The sequence below is a fragment of the Epinephelus fuscoguttatus genome, linkage group LG11 (genome assembly GCF_011397635.1).
Source record: "Epinephelus fuscoguttatus linkage group LG11, E.fuscoguttatus.final_Chr_v1".
NCBI classification, from domain to species: domain Eukaryota; kingdom Metazoa; phylum Chordata; class Actinopteri; order Perciformes; family Serranidae; genus Epinephelus; species Epinephelus fuscoguttatus.
Window position 1 is genome coordinate 3706724 of NC_064762.1, and position 26920 is coordinate 3733643.

The window sequence follows — 26920 nt, forward strand, 5'->3', positions numbered from 1 at the left end:
TTTGTGTATTTGTCCACTAGGTGGCAGCAAACACATTAGAGAGATGTAATGTAACTCGCTCGTATAATGATTAAAATATTTTCAATTATAACTGTAGACTCACTTGACTTTACCTTTTTTTTTACAATGTCCAACTATGTCTTGAAATTAATCATTGGTTGAATCAGAATTATTAATAATGAAACAAAAAGTCTTCGCAGTTTTTAGGATACAATACGCCAGGAGGGTCAAGCTTAACCAATTCGCCTCTCAAAATGGCGGATGAACCAACACGGGAGTGGAGCGATGAGCAGCTCAAAAGTGACGATTTGCCCAAAAAAGACATTATAAAGTTCATTCAGGACAATGCAGCCCACTCGGTACGTTTATCGCTTTGATGTCTCTGTGATTTCAGCCTGAATATGTGAATGTTAGAGTGTAAACGCTGAGTGTGAGCTGCAGCATGCTGCGTGGTTAGCTGCGGAGCTACATCTGTGAGGCTGCTGTGTGTTAGCATGTAGCAAGGTGCAATATACACCAGATACACAGTCACACTCGCACAAGAGAGTGCTGCATTGTTTAGATAGAAGCCAGTGCTTGTTATTAAATATGACCAGGAAGAGAAGCAGCTGCATTCACTGGTTAATGTCATTTTGTTTAAATAAGCCTCATTTATGAGTCACACTTATCAGATGGTAGTTTAAGTTGTCGTCATGTATTCTCCTTCTAATTCACATTTCCCTTTCAGTTCCTCAATGAGCACAAGCTGCTGGGAAACATCAAAAACGTCGCCAAAACAGCAAAGAAAGAGCAACTGATCACTGCCTACAATCAGCTGTTTGAGAGCAAAGTAAGTGATGATGATGATGAGACATGGTGACACTGCATCTGTGGGGCTGACACACACTGTCTGGGTTGGCTCACAAGCTCATTTAACAATGTGTATTTAATGCTTTGTGTGTCTTGTGCAGAGGTTTAAAGGCACGGAGCCAATTGAAGAGGTGACCGAGCAGGTTAAAGCTGTGAAAATTGAAGAAAAGCCCAAAGAAGTCCCGACAGAGGCTGTGGATGAGGTACTGGTCCAGGGGCCTGGATTTAGGGGATGTTGTTGATTTGTCTTTTTATATTATATACAGTTCAAAAATATTAGTAAACATGAACAGTTCCCCCCAAATCAAAAACTAGAGCTCAAACTCAGTTGGTGATGTCATAGCGTATAAAAGCTGGAGCTGCTCCAAGGACAGTGAATTGGGAAAGATGTTGTAGATGACACTGAGAGCATGCAGGAGTATATGGGTACATTCTCTGTTCCAGAGCTGAGTAAATTTGGGTATATCAAGAAGAACATACTCTCTGGCTTTGAGAGGGAATAGCTCATGTCCTCAAATATTGGTTGGACTTTCCAAGGCCGTGGAAATAATATATTGGGAGTCTTAATTAATTTGGGCGGTGTTCCCCTTTAAGTACTGCTGTGTTTGTTTCCCTCAGGGTCCACCAAAGTACTTCAAGTCAGTGCTGAAGAAAGGCGACAAAACCAACTTCCCAAAGAAAGGTGACACTGTGAGCTGCTGGTACACTGGCTCTCTGGAGGATGGGACTGTCTTCGACACCAATATTCCCACAAGTACATCTGACATGCACCCTAAAATTTACAAAATGCTCTTGATAACCTGACCTGTTTAGACACTTTCAGAGTTTATTTTCATCACCCAGTTCATCTGTTTAAACAATAATAGCACTTGTTTATCGTGGTTATAGATACAGATGAAATCAGCATCCTGTAAAGAGTCTGCCTGCAGATGTAAAGGGACAGTTCACCCCAAACTCAAACATTTTTCCTCTCACCTGTAGTGCTATCTATCAGTTTAGACTCTTCTGGTTTGAGTTACCAAATCTCCAATATAATGGAACTAGATGACACTCAGCTTGTGGTGCTCAAAGTGTCACACTGTTCTCTCTCTCTGTGCAGCGGCGAGAAAGAAGAAGCAATCCAAACCACTGTCCTTCAAAGCCGGCTTGGGCAGAGTCATCAGAGGAGTGAGTGCTTCTCGTGTTTTTTGCTCAGCACCTAAACACTTGTCAGTCCTTTAATATGACACTCTTCCTCCACTGCACGTCATCATCAGTACTATTTTTATTTCAGTGGGACGAGGCCATCATGACGATGAGTAAGGGTGAAACAGCTCGACTGGAGATTGAACCAGAGTGGGCCTACGGGAAGAAGGGTCTCCCTGACTCCAAGTATCCTTTTCACTGGCTAGTTTTGTGCTTCGATGTGTGCTGATATATTGATTTATAAAGTAATGTGATGCGCTGTTCAGTTTAGTCGAAGGGTTTTTCTTGTTTACCTGCCAACACAGGTGACCAGGTGTTCAGTAATGCATTCTGTGGTTGCAGCTATTAGCAGGACGAGTCTCTTTTGGGTGTGTTGGTACACATCATGTTTTTCCTGTACTGCAGCTGTAATTTGATCTGATGAAAACATTTTCATTTTGTATCAGCTGAGTTCTGTTTCTTAACTCCAGCTCTCCCAGAATTCCTCCCAACGCAAAGCTGATCTTCGAGGTTGAGCTGGTGGCGGTGGATTAACGGGTAACTGCTGCTCAGCATGCACTGCATTTCAGGGGTGGAGGGGGAAAAAAAAAATACTCAATGGCCTTTGCTGTAAAGAATCAAGTTAAAATGGCATTTGGATTGCACCTTTTTGTTCCTACGTTATCATTTATCAACACGTTACAATAAACAGTGATCAGTTATTACAGCATTTTCAGTTTGGGCCAAAATGTGATGGCTTGTCAATAATGTACATACCCTGAAACCTTACTCTTTGCATTATGTTTTGTTCTTTTGCATGTACAATGTAAATGATAAATAAACCTGTTTCAGAGACTAAATGATTGTTTATTTATGGTGACAGAAGTTGGATGTCAGTTGTCAAGTTTAATTACTGATATGCATGCCATCAGTGGAGGAAAACTTTTAGGTTTCATCTAATTTACATCAAGTAAATGATTTGTACTTGTTTTGGTATGAACGCTACAGCTATGTATTGTGGTCAGATTCACAGGCACATGAATAGCATTGCAGGACACACCACACCCAGAGTGCTCTTTTGTTCCAAGCCAAATTTTTATTCTGTACAGCAGGATAACATTTAACCTGGTAAAAGCTGATGGGTCGTGATTCTCCTGTTGGGCATTGGAGCACTTAGGAGTTGGCGTTGGGTCCCTTCTTCTTTCCGAAGGTGGGCACCACGTTCACAAAGCGCCTGTTGTACTGGATGCGACGCTTGGCACGGCCAGTCTTCTTTTTCTTCTTCTCCTGCTTGTCGACCTGCACGATGAGACAGGAGCAAGCGTTGGTCATTTGTCTAAAATCATGTATGGTTCTTAATGACCAGCTCATCACATGTATGCAAACATGCACACACACAAATTACATTCCAAGTGCTATACGTGTGTTTTTGAGGTCCAACGACGTGAAACAAAATTATACAAGAACACAAGGTGTCAGAAAAAGCATGAAACCTTCTTACCTTGGGCGTCTGTCCCCTCACTTTTCCGGCACGGGCCAGAGAGCCGTGAACTTTACCTGAGGAGGGACAAAAGAAAAAAGGAAGCGTTAATTGGGATGTTTCAGACAAACCAGCTCCTGCAATTGTTAAGACACTTGTGTACTAAAAAGGTTCAAATGTTAAATCTGGGGTGTACTGAACACATTTAGCCAACTGTATATTCATCCATGATCATAATCTTAAATATTAGTGGTGTAATAATCCACTGATCAACAATCAAATGTAATTTATGAAAAGTGAAATTCAGCAAGCAGCCAAGACAGAGACAGTGACAATAATGAGGATATTTACTTGGAAACAGGTTTACAGCTGGGAAATATTTTGGATTTCATGGAACACACAGGTCAACAGACAACGCAGTTCCTATATAAACAATGCAGGATGAGACACAAAAAGTACCCGCCTGGTTGAGCATCTCACTTCCCTAACTTCTCTCTGTAGCAGGCATACTCAATTTGCATTGCACAGGGGCCACTTATCCACATTCTGGACTTCGCCCCGGCCCCCTTTGCAGCAACTGGGAGATCCTCCCTCGGCACTTTAATGTTTGCACTTAGGCATTGTATACATGTTAAAAATACAAATAAATACATAAATAAAACCAGTGTGAATCAATTTATTTTCATTGTGAATTATAAAATGGTTGAGGGGCCAGCCAGATTTGGCCCATGGGCAGTAAGGTGAGTATCGCTGCTTCACAGCAACATTAGCTGCTCTGTTTCAACACTATCAGGTTAAACAAAACACGTATGCGGGCTTCAACTGTTCTGTCGACAGCTGCAGCAACTAAAACCTACGGTCAGTAAGAAAAACTATATATCGTACCCGTGACTTGTTCAGATATGGGAAGAGTAAAACGCCGCTAGTTGCTAGGCTTGCTTGAGCTAATAAAGGGTGATTAGCAAAAAAATACTTTGTCTGTGAACTGACAGTTATTCTTAATTCATGTATTATGGCTGTTGGGAGAAGTTTGCCTTCAGGGCTTTAAACCAGACAGCCCTGAAATTTTAGGGAAACGATGATTTGGGTTAAAATGAAAATATTTCTTTACTTAACTCTGTACCAGCATGTACAACTATGTGTTGTTTTTATCTCTATTGCCAAAAGTAAAAAAGAAATGGGTGCCAGCTTCTTCTGTAACAGGCTGTGTGAAATAGGCATATAGTCATATCGATCACAGGCCCCTGAACTGAATCAAAATTGTATCCTGGCAAGTCTGGTGATATCAGAAATTAGCGTCGCATTGTCCAAAAATTCAATAAAACATTACTGAAGTAGTGATTTAAACTCCCAGTCCATAGTCTAATTAAAACATTTAGTTATTTGTGTATTCATCCATGGTGATGATCTTCAATTTAATGGACTGTGCATCATGGCTGGTCTTATTCTGCTAGCAGTATACTCTAAATTGTCATGTGCTAAATCAAAATAAAGTGCTGTTTAAGAGCAGATGATTTGCTTACACATTCAATTGCTAACTTATCAGTGGTTAGGGAGCATATTCAGTGTAATTTGTGCCCCCTGAATATGGTGTTTCTTCAAACACATAGGGTTGTGTAATGATCCTGCACACTGACCTCCCAGCAGCCTGCCAGCTACCTCCAGGGTGCAGTGCTCTGAGACACCACAGGATGCCAGAGAGGCTTCATCCTCAAGTGGGCATCCAGCAAGCAACAGCACCTGATCCTCAACCAGGAGACCCTCCAGATCCTGGACATGGGCCTGAGTGACACACCAAAGGAATGACGTTTTAATCAAAGCTCCATAGAAGTGAAATCATTAGCAGAGGGGTCATATGGGTCATTCAAAGCAGCACTGCATTCACGTTATGACTTCTTTGAGTTCAAAGGTCTCAACAGCTTGTGTATATTTTACCTTGATCTGTCCAACAGTCTCCTGTCCGGTCACCTCAAGGGTGTGAGTGTTCTGGGCACGCAAGAAGAGCTGCATCTTGACGCTGGAATAAAACACAGAAGGGACAAGCTCCTTTTAGTCATGATACATGTTAGTGATGCGGAAACCAACTTGTGGCGTCGGATTTATTTGTGACAGCAAACAGTGCCCAAAAGCCGCCACGTTGTGCCAGTATCTACGCTAGTTTATTAACTTAAACATGAAAATATAATGTCTAAGTATTTATCTTATTATAAAGCTTAACACTGACGAGAATTAGTGTAAAGCAACGTGCGCGGATTCTGCCCGGACATGTCTCTCTCGGTAGCTAGCTAATGCTATGCTAGCTCCACTAGCCGCATGGGACACGCGTTTCATAAAGTCGCTTAAAAGCACGTAAAATGACGCGTAATTGTTCAAAGTCCGTATTACATGAGATAAATGGTGACTTAGGCGATATATTAGAGCAGCAAAATGTGTCCGAGTTTTACACATTTGGGTTTTTTTTACTTAAATTGCTCAGGCCTTACCTCGTTTGATGCTAGTCGTTCAGCGCTAGGCATGAAAAGGGCTGTTTGAGGGCCGAGTCTGCGCATGTGCGGATTTACGTAAGCTGATCCGGAAGCGGTAGACACGCCCACTATGCCTCAGGGGGCGTTACTTTTATTTAAGTTATTGATTCGCTTTTCCATTGTTTTAGTCGGACAACCAGCCTGGTATGCAGCGAAGCTATGGAAGATATGGAATATATGGGAGCTGTGGGAGCTATGGAAGCAGTGGAAACAACGGAAGTGAACATGGAGCCTGTGTCTTCCAGCGTGCAACAGGAGAAATCACATTCCTCCTCCTCCTCCTCCTCCTCCTCTCTATCGGACACCACCAACTCAGGGGATTCGGATCCTGATTATGCCTTTGCGCCCATATCGTCGTCTCCATCTTCTTTGACTGAAGACGAGGAACCAGTAGAGCCTGAGTCCGGGTGGACTGGGAAAAATGGTGAAGTGTGGTTTCCCACCAACACGGAGACGACCTACTTCACTCTGCCTGCCAGAGGCGTGACTGACGCGTTACGCCACTGTGAGGGTCAGCAACATCGCGTCCACCTTTGATTTGTTTTTCACTGAGAAGATGATTGAGCTGCTCGTCGACATGACCAACCTGCAAGGGCGCCGCGCATTGAAGAGCTGGACCGACGTGGACGCCGTAGATCTGCGCGCCTACATCGGGCTCCTGATCCTGGCCGGAGTCTACAGATCCAGAGGTGAGTCCACGCGCTGCCTGTGGGACGATCGCAGCGGCCGTGCGGTTTTCAGAGCCACCATGTCCCTGCAGAGATTCCACGAGATCAGCAGAGCTCTGTGCTTTGATAACAAGCGGAAGAATCCAGAACGGCTGAAGAAGGACAAGCTGGCCCCCATCAGAGACCTGTGGGACATGTGGACGCATCGCCTCCCCATCCTCTTCAACCCAGGCACGATTCCGGCAGTACATGCCAAAGAAACCCGCCAAGTACGGTATGAAAATCTGGGTAGCTGCTGATGCCCAAACAGCCTACGCCTGGAGGTGTGACATCTACCTGGGGAAAAGAGATGGTGCTCCAGAGGTGGGGCAGGGCCAGCGCGTCGTCACGGAGATAACAAGAGGACTCCAGGGCATCACTGTGACCTGTGACAACTTTTTTACCTCCTACGCACTCGGTCAGGAGCTCCTGCGGAGGAAGATCGCCTTGATCGGGACCATCAGGAAGAATAAACCGGAGCTGCCACCCAACCTGCTGCAGATCAAAGGTCGAGCTGCGCTCTCCTCTCTCTTTGCCTTCACGAAGAACACCACGGCCGTGAGCTACGTCCCAAAGCGGGGGAAGAATGTGATCCTCATCAGCACGAGGCACCGGGAGGCAACGGTGACAGATGGGCCGAAGAAGAAGCCAGAGATCATCATGGCATACAACCGCTGCAAGGGAGGCGTCGACACTCTAGACAAGGTGTGTGTCACTACATGCATCCTGCTCCTGTTCATCTTTACTGAGTTCGTGTGCTTGTAAGAGGTACATTTAGAAGACGCATTCTGTGTCTTTAAACCTATCATGATGAGATGTGTACTTTTCTCATTGCAGGTTGTGGGCACCTACAGCTGCAAGAGGAAGACCAACCGGTGGCCACAGGCGCTGTTTTTCAACATGCTGGACGTCTCAGGATACAATGCATATGTCATCTTCACGGCCGTGGACCCCGCCTGGAACAAGGGGAAGATGTTCCGGAGGAGGCTTTTCCTAGAAGAGCTCGGAAACTCTCTGGTCTCTGCAGCCATGCAGAGGAGAGAGCGCCTGCCTCGTGCGCCAGTCGCTGCCGCACTGGTGAAGAAGGTGCAGGCGTCTGCAGCTGCCCCTCCAGACAGAGAGACACAGGCAGTAACAGCAGACTCCAGCAGCTCAGGGGGGAAGAGGGGAACATGCGCGTTGTGCACGGGACATAAGAAAAGAACAATCGGCTGCTGCATCTCTTGTGGAGGACACACATGCAAAGTGCACCAGGTGATATGCTGCAAGTCCTGCTGGAAAGCCTGACACATGTACAACACTAGGTTTCTCTTTCTGCGTCTTTTTTTGACTGAGTTCATAGTAAAATAAATTGTTCTGACTAAACCACGGTGGATTGATTGTGTTATACACTGAGATGCAAGTAAGACAGTGACCACACACACATACAGGTACACTATAATATGCTGATGTACTCCATATATAAAAGCCAGAAACCAGCTTTCTATGCACAAGCACAATGCATTGAAATATCCAAGACTGTGATAACAGGTAAAAATATCGTCTCCAATAACGTTTATATTGAAAATAAGTCATTTGTGTGTGTGTGTGTGTGTGTGTGTTTTTCCCAAATCAGTGACATCACTTATGAAATTGGCATTTAAAGGGTTAAAATCCTGATAAAATTAAAATATTTAGTAGTTTTGATCAGGACTGAGGTTGATTTACAGATTTAAGCAAAAAAAAGTTGAAAAAATATTTCTGATATATTTTTACAGCAGGGTTGTTAGTGGCGGTTTTTAGCCACTAAGAATGCACGTGAATAAAAATTAAAATCTGATGCTGCACAAAAACTAAAAATGCATCAAAGGTTGTTACTAATCTTTGACACATCCAATACTGTTATAAAAAGAAAAAATATCCAGTCTCCAATAACTTTTTATATTCAAAATAAGTCATTTTGTGTTTTTTTCCCCCCTAAATCAGTGACATCACTTATAATTGGCATTTAAAAGGTTAAAATCCTAATCCTAAAAATATTTTATTTTTAATATTTAGTAGTTTTGATCAGGACTGAGGTTGATTTACAGATTTAAGCAAAAAAAAAGTTGAAAAAATATTTATCTGATATTTTTACAGTTTTTATTGGCCTGTTTTCAATATTTATGTTAAATTAAGATTTTTCAGCAAACATCATTCCATTTGCTGAAATACGGTGAAAGTTATGAACAAATTAAGACTTAAAACTGTCACATAAAGGTATGGGGGGGAAACTGGTCCTATTTTCTAAATTAAAAAAAATTCATTCCATGAAACGTTTCTTAGAATTGATATTTTTGCTAATTTTGTTAAATAAAAACAGCACATTTCATTTTATCTCCTTTTTAGAATTTTGAAAAAAAATAATGTTAATTCAGAAGAACAAGTTCTTTTTATTTTATTCTTGTTAACTCAGAAAAGTGAGAGCAGATTTTTTTTTTAATAAAACTTTTCCGAGACAATCTTAATTTAGAAAGAAATGGCTTTTTGTTAAAAACTTTTCTCCAGGTTTGATATTATCTCATTAATAGAAAAATCAAGAGATTTTTCTGTGATTAAAACTTACCTTAAAATTGTAATATTACCTTAGAAAGACCAGCAAGTCTTTTCTTACAATAACTTTCCTCAGAATTCTGAAATAATTGCATGAACTCAAACTTGAAATCTTTTCTAAGAGCTCTGAAGAACTTGCTTCAGAAAACAGCAATATTTTCTTCCCAGATAATTTTTAAAGTGACTCTGCTGTGAGCTTTTTACATTTCACTAAGTCACTGTTCAATACACCACAATTATGTTCTGATAATGTGACGTGACAGAATGTAACGCCTCTTTCTGTACTTACAAAACACACTTGATTGTAGGACTGTGTTATGCCTCCAAAACAGCTCAAAGTCTTTATCAATCCTTCAACCCATCAAGGGAGCGACAAGATAAACTTAACGAGGGACACTCCAGGATATCAATCTCTTTATTATGAAATCAGGTCAAAATAAAAAAAGGAGGAACTCTTCATTTTCTTTATGGAACCATAATAATGAAATATTAAAAATCTTTCTGCTCAGGAGAGAGAAACACGTGACTCAGAGGTACATCAATGAATGCCTCCATTACAAGTTTAAATCTTCAACACAAAGAAAGAGACCAAACTAAGTCATCCAATCTAGAACTTAAAAAGCTTTTATCACACGAGAAAAAAATATATCTGCCTTCACAAATAACATGCATCAAAGAACCTCAAAAAGCAGCCAGTGTTGGAGATGACTAAGGTAGCAATTAATGTGTTTTCTTTTTTAAACACGACTGATCAACATGACATCACGGAGGGCCGAGTGTGTTAGACTCCAACCTGTGGCTCCAAGGTCGAACTAATGAGTACACCAGAAATGAGGGGGAAACAAAATCAGCTTCTGTGGTCGGATTCAAATTCCATGACACCATGTTGAGTCGCCCTGTTCAGAGATGTAGGCAGGTCAGAAAGGATGCTTTCCTCTGAGTCTCCATCTTCATGTCAGGATTTCGTCCATCATGTTGGGGGAGGGGGGTAGTACTGGTTATACCCGGCATACTGGTTGTACTGACCCCATGAGTTTTGTCCCCATCCGCCGTACTGCTGCTTGGAGAAGAGGGGAAAGGTTGAGAAAATGACTTAAGAGCCAGATACACTAACCCAACATTAAAGAACTAGTGGCGACCAAGGCCGACTGTTGCGTCACCTCATGTTGCCGGTCTCTCGGCCCATAAAGCCGCACATGAACACACTGTAAAGGCCAACTAGCACGTATGTATGTTCTGCACCCATGCGAGAGGAAATAACTCTGTATCAGCAGGTGGCGCTGGTCAGTGTTCATCAGATTCAAAACGCTAGGTAACACATTACCAACAAAACCTGATGTTGAAAGAACAGATTGTATTCAGCCAGAGCTACTGAACAATAACAAAAACAAACTGTTTCTGCCACAGAGCTCAATGGCTACAAAAAAAAATCTTACCAAATATAACACATCTGTTTTGATCTCTTGCCCACACTTTAAGTTGTGTTTGTTTTCCTCACCTCTGTTTCTGCCAGTCAGGGTGATTCAACTCACCGACAGGCTCCTTCGTCTCCAACATCAATTCAACATGCTGAATTGGCTGTAAAGAAGCCAACAAGGGCTGAAAATGGCCGACTAGTGCCAGCAGTGTGGGACACACCGCCAAAACTAAGGCGTCAGACGCTCACTAATGGCACGACACTGACAGATGACCGACGGCTTGGTGTGTCAGAGCCCTCAAACAAATTATGATTGCAAATGGATGGTTTGGATGGATGGTTTGGTAGAGGGCCATCGGCACAACCACAGTTCGGAGAAGCAGGCAGGAGTACCGCCACAGAAGCTAAGCAATGTACTGCTGTGGACGGGGGCAGCTACCTATTTTAGCCAAACAAAAAAATAATTCGGTTTAATTATACACTATATTAAGAATATTCTCACCGCTTTGCCTTGCTGTCAGACAGCCCTTATCTTTGTTCTCTTCAAAGTCACCAGAATCCATTGACAAAAACAGTAACTTTACATCACAGAACACATAAGCTGCAGGTCTACCGCTGCCTCGATCAGTTAGTTTGTCTGTCTTACTGTGTGACTTTGGGGTTTTAACGGGTTAGTTCAGATTCACCAAAGTCACACAATAACAGAAAAAAACTACTGATGGAGGCAGCCGTAGACCAGCAGCTCCTGTGTTCAGCAAGGTAAAATTCCTGTTTTTGTCAATGGAGTCTGGTGGCTTTAAAAAGGGGATAGAGCAGCTTTGGTTACCCGTTGGAAATTTATGCCGGGCCTTTTTATAAGGTGGCTAAAATACATTTTGCTGCTGCCCCCTTCCACAGCAGTACATTACTTGGCTTCTGTAATGGACTCTTGCCTGCTTCTCCAAACTGGGCGGAGTAGTGACCGCCATCTACTGTAGGTAATACACTAATGTTTGGTGTACTTTTGTTAGCCCCTTTTGATTCAAATACTTTTTTACTAGTAGCCTTACACGCTTGGTGTCACATGAACTCAAAACCGCTAAGACGAGAAACCCACCTGGTACCAGTTGTAGTTATACGCAGAGTTGTTTGCCGTCGTGTCTGTCGCTGCGCCTGCAGCAACTGTGGAACCATCGTCCACGCGTTGTCTCTTGGCGTCAGGCTCCTGAGAGCTGTAGACCAACAATTTCACATTAGTAAAACCACTTTGAAAGTAGTTCAACAACAAATAAAAGCTGTTCCATGACTGACTTTAGCGCCTCTCACTGTGATACAATGAATAACTAACTAAAGAACTGCTACTAATCTTATCTTTGATTGGAGTTACTTAAAGACATGAAAATAATGTGTTGGTGTGACCCAGCCCTGTTCCCTTATCCACCTGTCATACCCGTTCTCCGCCTTCCTCTTCGAGGGTTCATTTTCTTTCTGTAGCTTCTGTTGTTCCTCGTACGCAGCAACAAGCCTGAAAGATGTTAATGAGTGAAAATGACTCAGAATGAAACATGAGAAAAGGAAATAAATTTACAAACCGTAGCCATAAGTTGGTTTCTAAAAGAAACAAAAACACTCACACGTTGATGTCACTGCCAAAGTCCTCGAGGAACTCGACCTTGCGCTGGCAGAAGAGGAGGCGGGATTCAAGAGGCATCTGGCTCTTCAGGGCTCGGTCAAAACAGGCCAAGATCTCAGCCTCGTTCTGTGCCACGTCTCCACTGTATTCCAGCTCAAGCAGGTTTAGGTAGAGCTTTGGACTTGTCTGTAAAGCCACAGAAACAATGTGTTTCTCACAACCAGTGCAGTGCAGCCATAGCTAGAGTGGTACAATTCACCTTATTTAAGATTATTTTTTGGCATTTTGCCTCTTCTGTACAGGACAGCTATTGGAGTCAAAGGGGAAGAGGGAGGATGACACACAGCAAAGACATAACCTTTGTACATGGGGCGCCTGCTCTTCCAGGTGAGCTAGTGGGCACCCACAATTTACTTTTAATTGCATGTTGATCCAGTTTGTTTGCATTGGAAGCAAAATAAATTGCAGCAGAAACCCAAATGAGACTCCATATTTACTCACAGTTTAACTTTATTCAAGTAAAGCCTCTCCAGATGCAATCAGTGATATTGTTTGGTAAGCGCCCTGTGTCCCTGGCACATTAAAATCTGGGGATACACAACTCAAGATATGACATTTGTATGTTTTGTACATATACGTAACCACTGTTCATACCGTGGAGAGCTGTTCAGTGCAGCCAGGAATACAGATTTATACATTGGGGAAACTAAACAACAACTCCACAAACACATGGCACAGCACAGGAGAGCTGGCTCCTCAGGTCAAGACTCAGCTGTCCACTTACATGTACAGGAGAAGGGACAGTCTTTTGAGGACAGCAATGAGCACATCTTGGCCAGGGAAGAAAGATGGGTTTGAAAGAGGCGTAAAAGAAGCCATCTACATCAAACTGGAATGACCATTGTTAAACAGAGGGCGTGGCCTACAACACCACTTATCACCCATCTACAATGCAGTCGTGGGATCCCTTACCTTCACACTCATTCACACCTGGACCCACCTGACCCTGACGACTCATGTGATGGCCAGGCGGGTCAACGACTCACATTGTGACCATAACGACTCTGAAACTAAGAGCTCACATGTGACCCAAACCACTCTGCAGGGGTTCACATCCACACAGGGTTTAAAGCCTGCAACTACGTACCAGTCAAACGTCTTCAATAAACGCAAGCAAGTCCGGTTGCCTACAATATAGCACTCATGACTTTATTAGTAAACTGTAACTATAAAATCAAAGGATGTTTTGCTGCCTCTCAAAGTAGTTGGACCGACTGCCAGCAACTTTTAAGGTGGAACATTTACATGTAACGTTACTCGGTTGGTGCATGAGTTGATGATGTGAATCCATCAACACACTTTAAAATTCACTGTGACAACTTTGACCGTCACTTAAGTTTAGTAATGAGTGGATCTTCACGTGTTTATATATATTAATTTCGACCAGATTATGTGAAGGTCATATATTCTAATCCTCACTTCCTGTGGGCTACAGCGACACTAAACCCCTGAGCTTGCCTGATAAGGACTAAATGCACAAACCCGCTATTTTTAAATATCCCATGGAGAGAGACTCTCACTGCAGCCTGTTCTGTTTTGTTCTGAAAATTTTGTAACTCTGTTCTGTTGACAATTAAGTGCAGACTTCCACGTGTGTCACCGCTGATGAGGAAAAACAGTGAGTGCTGGACGGAGCAGTGAGTGACAACAACCCCACTCACATGAGAGAGTACTGTTTGCGGTGGGTGGAAACCCTAAACTGACCTAGGGTCTAGGTACCATGTCTGAAGGGTTACTTTGGTTCCAAAGGTACCATATGTAAAGTGTTTGGTGGAAACTGGGCTTGAAGTGACACGTTGCGTTAATGACTGGCTCACCACTGCGACTGAATAGCTGCCTTTCCTGTATTTGAGTGTCAATATTTGCTAGACTTCCGGCCTGTTTGTTTTTGCTTTTGGCTGTTGTGTTTTTTTTGTGTGACTGATTTTCATGTTAAAAATGTAATCAACCAAAAAAAAAAAAAAAGTGGGGGAAAAAGGGTTATTGGGAACCCCCTCAAATGACCACCTGTGGGACCCAAGGACTCCAGTCACATTTTACATTTAGGGGAAGAAAACACTGATTTGAGACGATCTATATAGTGCAGCAGTAACTCAGAGAAGAGGTGAGTGAATGAACTTGGTAGGGTGTGTTGGTCTGTAGACACTGGCTATCACAGCTTTGTCACCTGTGTGTAAACTAATGAAAAGGAGCATCTAAATGAATTCCTTTTACCACTTTTTTTAAAATTCAAAACACTGCAGCATGGCAACACTTCACAATTTAATAAGGGTTTTGTGACACCAACTGGTTCTTACCTGGTCTTTTTCAATGGCGTCCAGCAGCACCTTCCTGGCCTTGCTCAGACTCCTCTGCACCTTCATCATCTGCCTGGCCAGCTTCACAGCGTAGAACGACGTCTCAGTAGCATTCTTTGCAGACTCCATAGCCTCCCTTAACAGGGCCTCTGCTTCCTCCAAGTTCCCATGGCGACGCTCGAGACTGACCCTCCGAAGACGCACCATGGCCAGACCTGGGACAGACTCTTCCAGGGACTTCAGGATGCCACGAGCCTCCTCTACATTACCTGGGCAAGAAAAAGAATACCACTGTCAGCACGGACAAACACAAGTCGAATTATGTGTCACTATTTAAAAGTCTGTTTCACAATGTACACATGTAGTTAGACCGTCACACCCACAGAGAAACTTCACCTCAGAATCTCTCTGGTAATTTGACTGTGTTGAATTTGCATGTTAGTTTGACAGTGTCGCTCACCTTGCTGCTCCTCGAAGGCTGCCCACAGCAGGTGGATGGCTGGTTTCTTGGGCAAATGGATGGTGCACGCCTTCTTGTAGACATGTCTCACACCATCAGTGCTGTAGCCCTCTAGATACTTTGCATACTTGAGAGTGAAAAAGAGAGAGCGAGTTGGAAGAAATGCAGGAGAGGACAGAGAAAAAGAACAGAGGAGAAAGGCAAAAGAGACAACACATTTTAAACCTAAAATTTCAGTTGACAGAAAACAGTGAATTTCTTCATTGACAAGATCGTTTTTAGAAATTTTCTGTGTAAACCCATCAGCACCTTCATGGAACCAATTAGATAAGTTTCTGTAAGGTAGTGGGAGACGAAGAAGATGCAACGTAGTAGTTGGCAAATGCTGCAGTCAAATCTTGTGTGGCAAGCTGGCCATCCCCTAATACAACAGATACAGTCACATATCAACGTTACACGCAAAGAGAGTGCAGGACGATTTACTGTGTCCATGTGATATCATCGTTGGTGGGGAAGTGCAGGGAGGAAGCGGGAGTGAGGGAGAGGTTAAAGGTCACGTTACCTTCATCCAGAACTCCTCGTAGAGTGCACAAGCGATGAGGCATCGTTCAAAGAGAACAACCACGCGCTCCGGAGTCCCATTTTCAATTTCAAAGTCCAGGTACTCCTTCCAGTTGTTCAGCTGGGTCTTCTCCAAGGCTTTGACGTGGAAGTACGGTCTCTTAATCTGAAAAGACATGAATAATAATCTTTGATTTACACCGTCGAAGAATAAAAAAAGACATATTTCAGACAACAGGGTTTGAAAGTAATGGTTGCCAGGTCGCCACTGTCAACCATTTTTTAGAGACTGGCAAAAACTTCTTGGCCTTTGGTTGGCAACAAATGTTTAACATAAAAAGGATAGTAAACACACACCTGAACTAAATAAAGGTTTAACATTTATTGTATTTGTGATATTTAATAGTGCTTTTATAGTCTGATTTGGAACCAGACGATGCTGCACATGCGTTGGCGCGTTAACTCACATGCACATAGGTGTCCATCTTACGGGCAATGGCAAAGCAAATTAAGCTGTTTGACTGTGAGATGAAACCAACAACTAACCAGTCAACATCACAAAACAATGTGCAAATTGATTCAACTGACAAGGACTTTTGTTTGACAATTGTAATCAAGCTTTTAAACATTGTTTTGAGGGTTGGGTGTTGCTCACATTTGAACTGACAATGGTGCCAGTGAGGCACCCTGAGTTCAGTACTGGTGCCCAAAGGTATCATTTTCTGTGCTTCACTCTTGTGTAATAACAAAAATGTCATTTTTGAACAAGCTGTAGTCAACAAGCTATTCTGCTTCTCTGCTCTTTTCTAATCACATCACAACTAAGGTCCGGACACACCAAGCTGACGGTTGGCAATCCGTCAATGTTGGGCCATCAGTGAGCGTCTGTTGCCCTTGTCTTTGCAGTGTGTCTGCTTTTTTCCAGCCAATTTAGCCGGTTGATTTGGCGTCAGAGACGGAGGAGCCTGTCAGTGAGAGAAATCACTCTGATTGGCAGTTCAACTCAGTGCATAAGAGACACAGAGGTGAGGAAACAAAAAGCTAAAGTCAAGAGGAAATGAGACTAAAACAAACTTTTTACATAAGGTAAGATTATGTTTCTTTAGCCACTGAGCTCCTCAGCAGAAACATTTAATGATGGTTTGTGTTACTGTTCACTGGTGACGGTAAATATGCTCTGTTTTTTCAACGTAGGATTGAGTTGTTAACTAGCGTCATGTTGGTCTTCCAGTTTCCCTTTTTGAATGAGTCTTTGCAGTACATTGGTGTGCAACTTTCTGGCAAAGACGTCAGCAACAAAACAGTTGGCTTTCGTCACCGCTTCTTCTTCGATATTGGTTTTGTGCGTATGGGCCTACAGAGCTAAGTGTCTTTCTCTCGTACGCTCATGTTACGACTATTAATTTATCATGTTGATCTGTTCTGCACGACATCTATTGCACGTCTGTCCGTCCTGGAAGAGGGATCCCTCCTCAGTTGCTCTTCCTGAGGTTTCTACCATTTTTTTTCCCGTTAAAGGTTTTTTTGGGGAGTTTTTCCTTATCCACTGTGAGGGTCCAAAGGACAGAGGGATGTCGTATGCTGTAAAGCCCTGTGAGGTAAACTGTCATTTGTGATATTGGGCTTCATGAATAAAATACATTGATTGATTGATGCATTCGCTCCTCTCTCTCGCTCTTTGTTAATACACAACTGACAAGATGTGGAGTAAGTATACAATTTAAAAATGCAATCACAAACAGCAGTCATACCAGGCTATGTCTACGGCAAAACAGAAAAGTAATGGCACCTTATATCTGCAACCAGATCATCAGTTGAAGCAACCAAAAGCTGATGCCTGGTTGCCAGCCTGGCGACCACTTTTAGTTAGTTAGTGCTGAGCCCTTAATAGTTAGCACTGATGTGTAGGAAACAAGTCACGTACCCCCTCCTCAAAGGTCCAGCGCTTGCTGACTTCATGTTCGTTGTGGTTGAACACTTCCTGCCGAACCTCGATGACCTTGTGGCGCATGTTCTCAATCTCTGTCACCCTCTACATATGGACACAGAGAAAAACACGTGGTCAACACCCCCATGTACACTTCACCATATCACATTCTCCACTTGATGTAAATACTGCTAGTCCTGCAGCCAAAAATTACATCACCATGAGCCAGAGACAAGAAGCCTGTGGAGGGGGGAGGTATGTATGCACCCTGCATATCGGCCTCTGGGTGCAGGTGCTGGGCCTCAGTTGATCCTTTAAGTTTTAGGGCGAGTCCCTGACAGGATGCCAACTTGAATCCCCCCTGGCATTCAATGGCTTGGCTGCTGACATAAAAACACCTCTTCAAACCTGAACAAATCTTTCCATCTTATCATGGAGAACAGGCAAGCTCCTGCTAAACCCTGCAAGCAATGCTTCTGTAAATGTGTCTACCCTGCAGGAGGCATCTGGAATTATACCTTAGCAGGGTCCGCAAGATCTTCTGTACCAGGTGGTAACTCCTCCTGAGGAACAGGCGTCTCTTCATCCTCGCCGATCATCGATGTTAGGCTGGCTTTAGAGAGCTCCAGCCTCAGCTGGACAAACTCCTCTTCTGACAGGAAGTGTCTGGGGTGGTTGCTCTGTACGTGATCTTTAAACCTGCAAATATTAAAAACAGGAAAACAAGATCCAACTCAAACAAAGGTTTCAAACTCTGTTACAGGTATGTGTTATTTTAGTCAAATGGCTTATAAGGAATGAAAGCCTCTCTATAGGGATGTAACGGCGCACAGAGGTGACGGTTCAGTTAATACCCCAGAGCAGGAGTCACGGTTTGGTGCAGTTCACACTTCACTGAACAAACACTTTCCCAAAAGCAAAAGGTCACAACAGGCTATTAAACAGAGAAGCATCTCCTGTGCTATGACACTGAAAATACAAACTAATAGAATAATAAAAAAATAAACCTGTTCATTAGGAAGTGTGTTACAATGAGTTCCACCTCAGCTATATGCCACTGTAAATGCCAATTGCTTCAGTAATTATTTTACCACATTCAGCTTTTACATCTAAATGTAAAGCAGCAGGTATGAGGAGTTGAGTTCTGGTTTCTTATTTCCTTATTCTGGTGATCAGCACATCTGGGTGATGCCATCAAATATTACAGATACTGTAGACCAGCGGAGCAACGTCAGCACATCGTCCTCATCCTATACACAATTCCAACGCCAACCAGGAAGTTTCATTTAAGCTCTCCATAGTGTGACTGACTCAGCACCTGTTGCTAACAGTGTATAGCTAAATATTTATGAGCGGAACTCTCATGTGAACTTTGTGACGGCTTGGCACGAGTACACGAACCAGTACAGTCCTGCTTCTCCCAGGTTGTGCTGTGTGGAGCTTAGCGCTACTCTGCTAAATGTTACAATTACTTTACACAAAAAGACGAGCTGACAGAAACATGACTGTGGTGAGGTTTTTTCCCCTACCTCTGGAAGTGCTGGGAATACAGCTGGGTTGGGATGCCCAAGATGCGGTCATAGATGGCAGTGACGTTACCCAGTTTCCCCTGCTCTGTCTCCCAGTTGACGAAGGCCTCCCACAGGCGGTCTGAGCGAAAGTCTGTGCCTGCTGCAGCCACCGCATGTTCATAGGCACTAATAGTAGGAAATATAAAGATCATTAATCTCATGCAACTACTTGTTGTCTTGTCAAATATTCATTTAAATTCAACCATTTACAAAAAATAGGGATTTTAAAACAACACAAAGAGGAGGGAAAAAATGCAAGTCTTCTACTTACGCTCGAATGCGTCCCTCGGTCTCTGGGTCACTTGGGTCTGAGTTCTCTTTGATGTAGGTCAGGTAATGCAGCCACAGATCCACACTGAGAGGGATGGCCTGCAAGCCTCTTCTGTATACCTTGTGATAGAAAGACCAAAAACAAACAAGCCCGTCAGTGGCTGAAGTAATTTTACCAAATCTATTGAAGTGGCTCTCTCTGTTCTTGTGGTTTAATGCCTTTCATTGCTGCTATTTGCAGCCTCTGAAGGAGCAAAACTAAAGCACAGCTGCATGTTGAGTCAGTGTACTAACATGATAATGGGATACTGGTGACCAGCCAAATATTGAATTACAAAGAACATCACATATGGCAAGAGAGCAAAGGATATTTATAATTACCTCTTCTGCAACCTGAACATTCTCGTGCTTTTTCTCAATGTCAGCATACTTCTTCCAGTAGCCATAGCAGTAGGGATAACGCAGGAAGAACACGTCAAATGACTTTCTCACGGCTGAAAGTTCATTCTGCAAGAAAGAGGAAACAGCGAAAAGACTGTAATATTTTTTCCCGTTTAGTTCAATAATCCTTTAGTCTAATTTTACTAACATACAAACTGAACATGTCTGCGCATGTCTGAATAATCATGACGTCTCTAACCTCTTGCTCCACATACTGCAGCAGGTAGACCCAACCATTGAAGTCTTCTGGGTTCTCCTCGCAAGCTTTGTAGAGTTTTTCGAACTCGCTGGGTGGTTCTGGAGGAGGAGTCGCTTCTTCTGTTGCGTCTTTGGGTGGTTCTTCAAGCTCCATGCCATCCTCCGCCACCTGTGGTGCCTCAGTCCCATCTGGAGAGGTTAACAAGGAACCATGAATGGGCATTAAATAACTGTTCAGTTGTCACATTGACTGCTGTCATTAAAAGAAACACATGAACACCATGATTCCTTTAAGTGTCTGTAGTAATTATTTGCGTCGAAGGAGACTAATTTTGCCTTAATATATATCAGTTACATAACAACGACTAAACACCAGTATAACCAATCTGATTACCTTGACTGCCATCCTGCATAGTGGCTGCTGGCTCTGGCTCTACGCTCATCTCCTGGCTGTCATAGTCTGTTTTGTGTTCTTCAGGCTGTTCTGCTTCTTCTTCGGGCTGTGGTGGTGGAGGTGGAGGCTGCTCCTGTTGGAAGAGCTGAGCACTGGCAATCTGAAACTGCTCCACAGCCTTTTCCACAGATCCCAGCTCTGTGGAATTCATCTGGTTGTTCAGCTCCTCCTCCTGCTCCTGCTGCCCCGGAGCATCCTGGGACGCATCTGAGTCCTCAGGCAAGATACTGGTGAGTGGCTCTGAAGTCGCCTGGTCCGGGGACCAGTCAGCTGTTTGGCCTAGAACAGGAAGGTCAGGAAGAAAGGCATCCCCATTGCTCTCCATGGCAGGGGACTCAGTGTCCAGCATTCCAGTAATGGTGTTGTCTGAGAGATGCAGGCCTGTTGGAAAGCAGGTTGGATTATCACCACAGCTGCAACAATTAGACAACAGACAACTTATCAGAAAATGTTTTGAAAGTTATTGGTTACGGTCATTTTCCAAGCAAAAACTCTAAATATTCAGCTTCCTAAGGGCGAGGATTTTCATTATTTTTTGCAATACACAAGCAGGATTGGGGCGTAGTGAAATGCAAGTGACTGAGCTACGTATTTTAAAATTTTTTTTTTTTCAAAATATGAGTAAGTGTATTCTGTTATAGTTTAAATTACTGTTAGTCTGCAAACAGATCCTGTCTTTACAAAACAGATTACTAAAGGAAATACTTTATTTGCTCTTTTCTGTTTGCATGTTCTACCTGGCCTCAAGCGAAAAGGTGCTGCTGGTTTGAGCTGAACTTTTGTGAGACGCCTTGTTTCTATTAATTCCTGTCACACACAATGAAGAGTTGCTGCACAACACCTCCTCATTTCACAACAAACCTAAATTAGGTGGCAGTTGGCTGGAGGCAGATCACCAGGGAGCTGAGAGTTTCTGGTATATGACCATCACTAGTAACAACCTACTTGCTGTCGGCTATACGGTATATCATTTATCACAATAAATATAGTAAAAACCACAATATAAAATGTGTTTCCTGCCTAAAAAGTACAAACATAGAAAGACAGAAAGTACTCTCCCATCTTTTAAGTGGTTACGCCTCCAGTGAAGTGCACAGCTGACAGATAGCCTATGTGCAGGGCTGGAAATTATCACCAGCCACAAGCCGAGCGCTGGTAAAATATGCAGATGACTGCCAGATTTGCCTCACTCACAAGCAAAAGAAACAATGCCAATGTGTTGAGTGTTTGGTAGATTTTAGAATCCACCAACCAAAGTGGCAGGAGGACAAAAAAGTTAATATCCAACCCTGCTCAGGGCTCGACAGTGCGAGCGTTTCACTCGCATTGGCAACTAAAAATAGGTGTGTGTGAACTGTAAAAAATGTTTAGGGGCACATGTGCGCATGAAAAAAATCAGCCGAAGCAGCCTATATTTTTGTCAAAAAATATGATAATCTAACCGCAAATGTTGGAGGAACCTCCGCCTTCCCTCTTCCCTCGTCCCTCGTCCCTGTGTGACACGGTTATGGGCGGTTTTCCAAGCCACTGTCGGCACAATGAATATAAGTCCCACTGTCGACAGCGTGGAAATAGCCTAAGTCAAAGTGTGGAGGAGATGGATGGGGTGGATCTCCGGGGAAGCCTGCTCCGTTCTCCCCGTAGTTCAAATAATTTCAACTCTGAGTGCAGCGCTCGGGCGGAAAATCAGAGCGGTGCGTGACGCCAAGGGTAGCGGTGCCGCTTTGTCAGGCGTTGCTGTCCTCTCCATAGACAAACAATGGGACAGCCAGCGCAAAGCGGTTTTACAGCTGATCATGTGTAGAGGCCTTCAGGGACCGTTTGCCACGGTACCGCTGCTGGGCAGGGTGGAAATAAAGCCCTTTTCACACAGACCTCCGCCGACGAACCCATTCATTGTGTATGTGCTAATGCGGCGCAAAAGTGCACCGCCGAGCTGAGTGGCGCGCGCCGCCAGCCTGCGCTCAAATTGAAATTTTTTTAATTTCAACACAACACGCTGTGACGACACCTCGGCGCCGCGCATCCAATAGCAGAGAAGAGCCTGAAGTAGACCCGGAAGCGGTCACCATGGAGCTGGAGCTCCTGAACGAGCCTGTACTCCCCCAAATCCTGTCATTTGCGCCCTACCCCGCGGTGGGCGCCGCAAAAGCTCTGTGTGGAAGAGGCTTAAGTCCTGCAGAGTTTCAGAGGACCTGGAGAATGTTTTAGGATAGTAATAACATTATATAAGATAATCATATTGCAAAGATTTATTAAATATTCATTAAATAATTTTACTTGTAAATGTCTATTTGCATCACGTTTATTACAGAAAACACATTATTTGATCAATTTACATTGTGCCCCTAAAGTTCTTTGTGCGCTCCTTACTTTTTCAACTTAGGAGCATATGTGCTCCTTGGGAAAAAGGTTAGCGTCAAGCCCTGCTGCTTACATGGTGAGTTTAAATGTCTTAACAGAGTCCATGTGGACAGAGAGCAACATGTGCTTGCTGTTAAGACATGGTATAAAATTCATGAGGCATTTTCCATGAACACATTTTTAAATAAGGATGTGCAGTTCACCTCCCAGTCACAGTCAGAACACTGTTGTGTGTTATCGGCATAGACATATAAGACCTAGTCAAATGAGCTCAGTGAGACAATTCTGAAGTCTTCCAAAAGTAATCCAAAGTAGGTAGACAGGCTGTCTACAGGTATCAGACAGGTAAATGTAATGTTCTGTAATACCTGTTCAAGACACCTTTTGACCAGATTCATGACAGATTTTTGGATAAATCATGTTTTATTTATTAAGTATTGCAGACAAGCAGTATATGTGGTCTTGAGCAGAGGTAAGTGTTATGTAGGAATATGGTTATAAAAGTGAGTTAAGTCAATCTACATTTTGCCAACAGGTGAGCACAAATATGAAGTAAAATACAGTATTATAGTTTTTTTTAATATTTGTAACATTAGAAATGTGAATTTTTACATAAGAAGGCTTCACTCATTTTCACAAAAAGACAGTAAAGATTGATAAATGACATTGGATGAAACGTTTGTAGCAATTAAGACCTCACAAAATCAAATTTAAGATTTTTTAATGACGTTTAAGGTGTTGTAAGATGTTGTAACACTGAAATTCAGACATTTTAAGATTTTTTTTAAAAGGACCTGTAGACACCCTGTCATTATATGTTCCTAAATAATCTAATAAAATACGTTACAAATAATGTTTTGGGGCTGTATTCAGTAATCTGTACTGGATAAAGTTTTAAAAATAACCCTCCCAGTGGTGTATACAAGTATATTTAGGTTTTCTGACTGTTGAGACAAGAAAAGATGTTTAAAATCTCACTGTGGGCTTAAAGAAGTTGGAAATGGCGCCGTCTTATTAAATCTGCAACATTTTATAGACTAAATGACTTCATGATAAATAGAAAAAGAATATCTGCTGATGTAACTTATGCTAACCGCATTAGCTAGCTTTCCCTGGTAGAAGCAGCAGCAGCTGGCGCTTGAGTACATTCCTCGTTATAATGTTATAACAGACGCCAGCTTTAGATAAACCCCACCGTTAGCGACTAAAAATAATGTCTCCTACCCACGTGACCGGCCTCTAAGATAAGTAACACTACGTGTAGCTACCAACCTTAACTGAGCAGCGAAGGCTAACGAACTCAAGTGTTGCGTCGAAATGGATTTGTTAGCTTTAGCTTTAACCTCGTTTGCTGTTTGCGGCCGTGTTGCACCCGGGGGATTGTTTGCATACGTTAGTCAAAGTTCAATCAGAAGTTGGGCCTTGACTCTATCTATTTCCTGACAAGTATCACAGCACTAGAGCGATCAGAGGTGGACGTTAGCCTCACGCTAACGCTCGTTTATTAATGCTACACGTGAACTCAATTATGAGCGTTAAATGTTAGCTAGTTAACCACAATGTTCGGCTTACTAGGGCCAAATGTTACGATATTACTTAAGTTTGTCGATCAGTGCCTGATTACGTTACAATCTCGTTCACCCTGTGCTAACTAGAGCAACTAGAACGTGCTACATATTTGCCTCTGTCTCCAGGTTATAGTCGGGACCAGCGGAGCGGCATCTCCATGTTAGCTAGCCGGCTAACGCTGGTCATTTCCCTAGCTAACGCTACCACTACTAGCTAGCGTTAGCTGGCTGTCGAGTCGCGTCAATTTTAGTCACACTGCACCAATTTCGTGAATAAAGATACGTTTTGGGAACTTACCAGTATCTTCCATGAAATTTCGGCCAACCTTGTGAACTTGTGTGCGGCTTTCGAAGTCACTTTATCTAACCTACAGCGACCAGGCGCGCTTCGCTTCGTCCACCATACTTAACTTCGAGGAAGAACTGGGAAGAGTGTGCGCATGCGCAGTGCACCGCCCGCCCCTGAGCGTGGAGGGAGATACTTTTCCACAGTGCCACGGTTCTGATCAAGTTTATAAAAAGTGCAAGGTCACAAGATTAGAAAACAATAAAAAATGGACATAAACTTGGTCAACTGGAGAATATGAGAGGTTCAATTATTCAGCATTTTGATATTACTGTCGTTACAACACGAACTGGACTGCAGCATTCCACTAAAATATTGCACTTAAATTATAAGGGACTGTTCATTACTTGTGAGGGGGAGGGCGAGGGTGCAAAAAAGGGGGAGGCATGTCACATATTTTTTTAAGCACTGGAGAGGGACTTATGTCTTTTATTTTGGCTTAGGGGAGGGGCATATGAATTTAAATGGTTGTATTTTGTATTGATTTTACTGCAGATTTTTAAGGTAAACATGCCTTACAAACCTGCACCACCATTTATCATAACCTCTAACTGTAAAAACAGAAATTCTTGTTGGATCTTCAGTGTTCTGACAGTCCCTGGACACATCATTTGTGACAAATGCTTCTGTCAGAAATATCAATTTAACCAAATCTGAGCTTAAAATTATGATATTTAATCAAAATCACTTCATTTTACCTCTCATTTAAAATTTGGCCAAAAATAAAACATCTGCACAAACTGACCAGCACAACAAGAGTGAAAAACTGAGGCTTTTTTCAGTTTCAGGATTTCATCTTCCATTTTAAACTTTCAAACATCACAGGATAAGTTTTAAAAATCAAATAACTACATTTATGGTGGAGGGATGGTCATGCGTTTTCCACCAGTCACTCAGGGAGGCTCAAGGAAAAAATATTGGTTGCTTCTGGGAGGATCAAAATGAAAAAAGAAGTCACACCTTAGTCACCCTCCTCCTCTGATAAGTAAATAACAGTCCCTAATAATGGTGAGTTTTTACGTCGATAAGCTGTACTTTTTGTTTGAAAGCTGATGTTACAGTTAAATGATACACTGGCCCATATTGCAGATGTTGGCATATATGTCAACGGATACATAACCAGCGTTGCCATATTTTTATGTTAATATTTATATTAACACCAAATATAAATATTGGTGTTAATATTTATATTAACACCAAAATATGTCATAGTCTAAATAGTAACTGTTATTAAACATGTTTGCATTTATTATCATATCTTGCTTTTATTTTTTACTGCTTAATATCAGTGTTGTTAAACTGTGCAATGATTATAATTTGTCATCTTACTTTGTAGTTACTGCCCTCACAGTGTTCTACCCCTACATGACATACTTCAGTCCTTCAGTTATCACAGTGCTGTTATGTTAATTGTGTCATAAGTGTGTTTTATTCAGCAGCTGTCAGGTATCAGGCTGCTCCACACACTGTAGTTCCCCCCGCCCTTTTCACTCACAACCTCCACGTCACAGACTAATCATACGGGAACCGTTTTGAATGAATGATCAGACATGTCGGAAAGACCCGGCTGTAACTCCCCTCTGAAGATCAGTACACACATTAAATCCTCAGATCTGTTTTATATGCACAGGTCTGTGTCTAATTCTTCTGTCTGACGTCATAGAAGAGGTGATTTAATACATAATGAAAGCTCAAATGGCGTCAACAGTGACTAATGGGCCGGTCTGCAGTTTGGGCTCTTTGAAGCGCGCATGCGAAATGGCGTATGGTGCCTTTAGGGACAGTCGGAAATCTTAGAACTTTGGTGGTGAAGAATGTTTTTTTCCCCCATGCCCTCAGTGGTTAGTATGAAGTTTTACTTTAGATAAATTGCGGTATTTAAACATTAAAAATGCATAAAGTTATAATAAATTTAGCTGGAGTTTAGAATGTAGATACTGAATTAATAAGGTCAAGTAAAACAAAAAAAAAACATTAATTTATAATTAAGATTCAACAGCTGTTATTTTTTGGTGGCAGTCATGCACAGGGTTAGTATTCCTTGTGATGCTCTGTGGGTCAGACCTCATTTCATTTTT

The 26920-nt window shown here is 42.6% G+C and overlaps 3 protein-coding genes and 1 pseudogene across 6 annotated transcripts; 2 read left to right on the plus strand and 2 right to left on the minus strand.

Annotated features, from left to right (window-relative positions):
• Positions 1-207: 207 nt before the first annotated feature.
• Positions 208-2873, plus strand: fkbp3 (FKBP prolyl isomerase 3). Its single transcript, XM_049590540.1, has 7 exons — positions 208-359; positions 728-829; positions 951-1052; positions 1468-1603; positions 1949-2016; positions 2123-2220; positions 2514-2873. Exons 1-7 carry the CDS (start codon positions 255-257, stop codon positions 2566-2568), a joined length of 666 nt encoding a protein of 221 aa, XP_049446497.1. The 5' UTR covers positions 208-254; the 3' UTR covers positions 2569-2873.
• Positions 2874-3089: 216 nt separating this feature from the next.
• Positions 3090-6052, minus strand: faua (FAU ubiquitin like and ribosomal protein S30 fusion a). Its single transcript, XM_049590547.1, has 5 exons — positions 5977-6052; positions 5429-5510; positions 5131-5275; positions 3515-3570; positions 3090-3312 (listed from the first exon to the last, which is right to left on the minus strand). Exons 2-5 carry the CDS (start codon positions 5501-5503, stop codon positions 3187-3189), a joined length of 402 nt encoding a protein of 133 aa, XP_049446504.1. The 5' UTR covers positions 5504-5510; positions 5977-6052; the 3' UTR covers positions 3090-3186.
• A 125-nt stretch (positions 6053-6177) lies between these two features.
• LOC125897558 (piggyBac transposable element-derived protein 4-like) lies at positions 6178-8060 on the plus strand (annotated as a pseudogene).
• Positions 8061-9697: 1637 nt separating this feature from the next.
• Positions 9698-24943, minus strand: prpf39 (PRP39 pre-mRNA processing factor 39 homolog (yeast)). 4 transcript variants are annotated; one of them, XM_049590476.1, is made up of 15 exons: positions 24795-24943; positions 20505-20945; positions 20112-20299; positions 19853-19978; positions 19473-19591; positions 19160-19327; positions 18149-18329; positions 17628-17735; positions 15705-15869; positions 15143-15269; positions 14683-14951; positions 12327-12511; positions 12143-12217; positions 11810-11924; positions 9698-10353 (listed from the first exon to the last, which is right to left on the minus strand). In XM_049590476.1, the coding sequence occupies exons 1-15, from the start codon at positions 24805-24807 to the stop codon at positions 10267-10269; spliced, it is 2367 nt and encodes a 788-aa protein (XP_049446433.1). In that variant the 5' UTR covers positions 24808-24943; the 3' UTR covers positions 9698-10266. The 4 variants fall into 4 exon arrangements, with proteins under 4 accessions (XP_049446433.1, XP_049446432.1, XP_049446430.1 ...); XM_049590475.1 differs by having other exon boundaries at positions 9698-10356; XM_049590473.1 differs by having other exon boundaries at positions 9698-10356; positions 12134-12217.
• Positions 24944-26920: the final 1977 nt, after the last annotated feature.